The sequence below is a fragment of the Choloepus didactylus genome, chromosome 10 (assembly GCF_015220235.1).
Source record: "Choloepus didactylus isolate mChoDid1 chromosome 10, mChoDid1.pri, whole genome shotgun sequence".
Lineage (NCBI taxonomy): Eukaryota > Metazoa > Chordata > Mammalia > Pilosa > Megalonychidae > Choloepus > Choloepus didactylus.
The window spans coordinates 118,373,828-118,379,977 of NC_051316.1; the positions used below are offsets into that span (position 1 = coordinate 118,373,828).

The 6,150-nt window shown below is 37.1% G+C and overlaps 1 protein-coding gene across 1 annotated transcript; it reads right to left on the bottom strand.

Moving 5' to 3' along the window:
* Window positions 1-3,511: 3,511 nt before the first annotated feature.
* LOC119545343 (olfactory receptor 13D1) lies at window positions 3,512-4,450 on the bottom strand. The gene has a single exon (XM_037850829.1). The coding sequence runs from the start codon at window positions 4,448-4,450 to the stop codon at window positions 3,512-3,514; it is 939 nt and encodes a 312-aa protein (XP_037706757.1).
* Window positions 4,451-6,150: the final 1,700 nt, after the last annotated feature.

The window sequence follows — 6,150 nt, forward strand, 5'->3', positions numbered from 1 at the left end:
TGTGGGGGACACAATATATCCAAACCAGCACATTGGTGATATAGCAAGAATGAAGAAAATACTTCTTTCTTATATTCTGGTGGGGAAGATATTCAATAAACAGATAAAATGATAAGAATAGCATGCAGTTTTAGAGAGTGACGAATCCTATGAAGAAAAATAAAACTCACTAAGGTTTTTCTATAGAGAAGATATTTGAGAAAGGACCTAAATGAAGTAAAGGAGGGATTCCAGGAAGACATGGGGGAGGAGTTTTTGAGGCAACAGAGCAGCAAATGCAAAGGCTTTGGGAAGTTTGAGGAACAGCAAGAAGATAGCGATACTGGATTCTAGCGAGTAGGATAAGGTGGTAGGAGACGAGGTTGTAAAATTAGATGGTGGATGGGCTACTGTGCAGAGAGTTGATTGTAGCAGAATAAGAATGGAATCAGAGAGATGATTTGGGAAGCCATTGAGAGGATGATGGCTTGGATTAGGGTGATAATGGAAGTGGTCAGATTCAGATTGAATTTTGAAAATAGAGTTGATAGAATTTGCGAGGATTGGATGTGAATGTATGGTGCTGCTTCCTAAAATGTGGAAGACTCGACAAGAAGTAGTTTGGAGATGGAAGAATTAAGATTTCTGTTTGGGACATTTATATTTAAAATGCTTATTAGACTACATCAAAGGGCAAGAGATACACCTGAGGGAAGTCATTTTTCTGTAGATTAATTTCTTTTTATTTTAGTCATTATCAAGTTATGAAAACTCAATGAAGTAGTCCAGGGATTATATCTACTTATAAGTGGGTTAGGTGGGCCCTGCCTGATCTGTGATAGTCATACTTCTGATGCCCAGAATAAACAAAACCATATATAAAACAGAGAAAATGTTTTTAACCAGGTGTATTGCTCGTTATATGTCATACTGTACATATTATATGGAAAGAAAATTCTATTAAAAATCAATATATCTTACACAAAAAAGCAACATGCGATAATCCAAAGCATCAATCCATTGGTTAAAGCCCACTCTGTTGTATCTTCTGGAATTATAAAGATAAATATCTCACAGGTCCTGCCCCTAATGACCTTTAATAGAACAACAGATATATTATGTACATAAACAAAAATAATGTAATTCTTCACATAATAAATACCCCAAAGCTATAAATAGATTTCTAAAGAACTTCAACTTAAAGGAAGAAGAGATAGAGTTCAGTTAGGAAGATAATAAAAGGCATTAAGTTAGAGGATGCTTTCTTGAGGGGCACCTTGAATTTTTATAGATAGGTTAAAGAGAGGATGCTTGTATATGGAGAGCTTGGCAGAGGCAAAGATGCTGAGATGGCAATCACAGGGATATTTCAGTCAATGGCAAATAAGCCTGTTTGCCTTCAGAATTAGAAAGACAATCAACATTCATTCATTCATTTAATACATATTATAATGAATATAATAAATATGAGGACCCTACAATAAATATTAAGTTCATATTTTATCCTCATGGAACCCACAGTCTTATTAGAAGAAGCAGGAATGCATGGATAAAGCCAAGCGGAATGAAAGAAGCCAAACACTGAAAAAGCCATTTTGCATTTTTTTTCTTATTCAGTCCTCATAAACCGCCCCTGATGTAGAGATTATACATTTTATGTCAGGGGAAATGGAGACTCCAGTAGGTTAAATTTATATCCCTTGTTAACTGCACTGGAGAGCTCGTACTCATTTCTTTGTGACATTCAAGTCCCATTTTTTTCAACCATGCCACATAGCATAGATACAATACAACATAATAATAAGATTAAGAAGCACAATGTTTAAACACAAGTTTAAAAGGCACAATGAAAAATATATGGAAGAATAGAGGAGGGAAAAATAATTCCTTCTTGGAGGCTTTATCTAAGAGTAGAAGCTGCAGTCCATTTTTTGGGGGGACTCGTACTCTCCACTGGGAAGGACAGCTGAGGAAGAGACTGAGGAGTGCTTTGAATTATGCATCCACTCATTTTTGTTAGGAGAAATGTTGAGTCTTATGGAAAAGGAAATGAACAGACTCTATCAATCTAGTAGCAGTCCAGGTGCTAAAAAGGAAAGTGGACTTAAGAGGACCCATGTAAAGGGGCATGTCTAATAGATACTAAGAGCATGATATTTAATATTAATTTCTTTTTCTTATTGCATCACAGTCTCTTTGTTTTATTCTTAAGTCTGAATAAAGGTGTTAAACCTGCTAGTCTTTTGAATGTGGATATTTAGGAGACTCATGTCTATTCTTTGTGGGCAAAATGTATAATTAAGAGCTTAAACATCACAGAGAGCTACTTGCAAAATTACCAGAGAGGGATGGTGGAAAAGTTCAGAGCAGTAGTCTGGGGTAAAAATGAAAATCAGAAACTTGGAAGATGTAAAAATTCCTCAGAAATAATTGGGGAGGTAAGTGGAGTGCCTACAGAAATGCAGAATAGAAGTTACATTATTATGATTTAGTTATTAAAAGAAAGGGGAACCCCTAACAGTTGGAAAACTTGGATGATTCAAATAACATACCCTCAAAACTTTTGCCTCAAACATTTGAAGGGAGAGAGAAAGAGCCAAGTATTGTATCAGTTAGGACTATATAGTTGCTAAGTATGAAAATCCACTCAAATTAGTATTTTTAAAAAAGGTAATTTATCGACTCACAAAATTAAAAAGAATAATGGTGAATCTAACTTTAGACAATGCTGGATCTGGGAATTAAAATGACAGCATCAGACACCCTCTCACTCCTTCTCTCACTTCTCTCTGCATATTGACAAAGATTGGCTCAAGGCTTACATTCTACCAGTTTAGCATTAGAAGGAAGGCTTTTCTTTTGAGTTTGATCAATCTGGCTTGGCTCCCTTGCTCCCTGAATGAATGACTGTGGTGAGAGGGATTTGCTTCTTTAATTGGCCAGGTCTTCGCTTTGTTCTATACTTACCCCTATATCCAGGGGTGGGGGTGAGGTAAGCCCTACTTAGCACAAATGGACTGATAGCAAGGAATTGGTGGAACCTCAAAAGAAGAAGATGCATTCTTTTACCAGAAGAAGAGATACTGGACAATGAAAACAATAGATGCCTGATTGAAAGACACTGAGGAAGGAGACTAGGAAAAGAAAAGGAAGGAAGGGAAAGAAAGTAGATGGAGGAGGGAAGAAATGGAGAGAAGATGGAGAGAAAAATAGGAGGAAAAGAAAGAGAGAGGAGACAAAGAAGAGGGATGAGAGGACAAAGGGGAAAGGGAAGGGGGTGAGGTTTTTCTTGATGAAAAGTCATATGCCCTTTATTAGGCCAATTGACAGAGCTACATACAGCTGGAAACCCTGCAGACAAGACAGTATTCAGAAAGGTTTACATTATCACTCTATGTTGAAAAGAATAGGAGTCCCATATTTGGTTTTACAAGCACACTAGCTCTCTGTATACTAGATTCTGCATCCTCATTTTTGAATGCAAAAGCCTGAACTGGTCCTGCATTGAAGATATCATATGCCTTGAGGCCTTTCATGTTTTCCATAGATGCAGGTGTTTGCTGAGGATTTTCTTCATGGCTGCTTTTATCTCCTTATTTCTCAGGCTGTAGATGATGGGGTTCAACATTGGGGTCACCACTCCATAAGACAACCCAATGAGTTCATCAGATGTTTTTGTAACCTTTGATTTGGGCTTTGTGTACATAAAAAGAGCTGAACCATAGAATAAGATGACCACAGTCAGGTGAGCGGAACAGGTAGAAAAGGCTTTCTTCCTTCCCTCAGCAGAATTGATTCTCAGGATGGAAGAGAGGATGAAAACATAGGAGATGAAAATTAACAGCAAAGGAATCATCAGTAAAACAATACTTGCCACTGTCATGATGAGCACATTGATGGTGATATCTGAACAGATAAGTTTAAGAAGAGCTAGGATCTCACAGGTAATGTGATCAATGACATTATTTCCACAGAAAGGCAATGTCATTGCTAGCACTGTTTGCACTAGGGAGTTCAGACAGCCTATGATCCAGGACCATGCAGCCATGTGCACACACAGCACCCTGTTCATGATGACGGGGTACCTCAGTGGGTTGCAGATGGCCACGTACCGGTCATAGGCCATCATGGCCAGGAGGACACACTCAGTGGAGCCCAAGCCAAGGGAGACAACCATCTGCAGAGCACAGCCAATGAAGGAGATGGATTTTCTCTGAGATTTAAATACACTGAGCATTGGAGGAATGGACGATGATGTGTAGCAGATGTCCAAGAGTGAGAGGTTCCCAAGGAAGAAGTACATGGGGGTGTGGAGGTGGGAATCCAGGATGGTGAGGATAATGAGGAGGCTGTTTCCCAGGAGGATTATCAGGTACATGATGAGGCAGAGCAGAAACAGAGAAAGTTGGAGCTCTGGATATTGGGAAAATCCCACCAGAAAGAATTCAGTCACAGTAGAGTAATTCCCCATTTCATTTGTCTGTGTACCTGCAAGGATTAGAAACAGATATAACTCAGGGATTGAATTTGTAATGTAGATTTTAAAACACTTTCACTTCAATTATTATCTATATGTATTATATTTATTATGTTAATTTTATTAACGATCATACAGAGGCACTGAGATTTCAATATTAGGATCACACAGCAGCAGAAACTGGAAATTGTGCTGGAAAGTGCCAGGTCTGTGATTAAATAAAATGTAAGCGCATGTTACTTTCAAATGTGGATACATAAGGATCTCTTTTTTAATGAAGATTTTGTAATTAAATTGCATTTCAATAAACCTGGCTCTAATTTAAAATATCATATAGATTTAGCAGCATGCCATTTATCCTGGGTATGATATTGGCAAGTAACTTAACTTTTCTGAGTCTCAGCTAGCTCATAGTAAATGGGGGGAAATCAATAACTTTTGGCAGTTTGTTGTGAGAATCAAATAATATAAAATATATTAGGTGCCTGGCATAATTCCAATGGGTAGTTCTAATCTGACATCTATAATTAAGTAATATAATAAATTAATATAATATTAAGTATATATTTATATATGCATAAAGTTTATAAATTATAATGTTTAGGTCTACCTGACTGGGTCAGAAAGGAAAATTTATTTTTCTTAACATAATGGGATTTAAATTTGGGACCCTGATTGAAAGACTCTAAGCATTTTTTTGTACCTAGTGGGGTATCTAGCCAGTTCAGAGTCTGGGGGTCATTGAGCCTGGTTCTTAGTACCTCACATCATTTTATAAGTAGTTATCCATATATTTTTTCTCTAACTTTGTGTATTTGCATCCCCAGTTCTTCCATATTAGTTTTATTTTTGGCCATGGAGCTTCAGTATATGGCTGGACTAATGTTTAATATTTATTGAGCACTCATGTTCTCAGCACATTACACAGTTGTAAGCACATTACATGTATTAACTCATTTACTATTCAATCCTACTCTATGCAATAGGTAACATTTTTACCCCCATTTTGCACGGAGGAAATGGCGGCAAATTAAAGTTTAAATAACTTTTTTAAGTCCATACAAATAATAAGTTTTAGAGTCAGAATTCAATAGCCAGCTGTCTGTCTCCAGAGTTACTCCTCTTCACCACTATGTCACACTAAGTCACACAGACTCTTATTCTGACCCTAAGCAAGATAAGAGTATTACAAAAATGTATTTTCTAATTTGTTACATTGAAATAACTTGCTTGTTTTGAACCTGGTCATATGTGATGTGATGGAGAACCTAAAGGCTGGATCACATCCTCCATTTTTTTCCCCTTTGGTGTATGGTCTTCTCACTTTTCTACTTGTAGCAAGCAATTTCACAATTACGAGAAGTAGCATGATCAAAAATAATGATTTGAGGGTTCTGCCTTCACGTTTGCCTATACTGATCATACATCTGGAATCCCTTAGCCTTTGCCTTTACTCTAAAAATCAATATTCACTTCTGGACTTTTCATGGTCCTTATTTTTGCCTTTCCTGCCTTTTCCACCTCAACTTGTCTTTTCAGTTGCTAAGTTCCATCCACTTATAACTTTGGCCCTGCATCATTAAAAACTAACTGCTCCAGTTGTTTCATATTTATTCTAAGATGCCCAGATACGATTATAGACTCATTGTATAAAGGGCTCTGTTTTATACTTTGTTATACTGTTGCTGGGATAG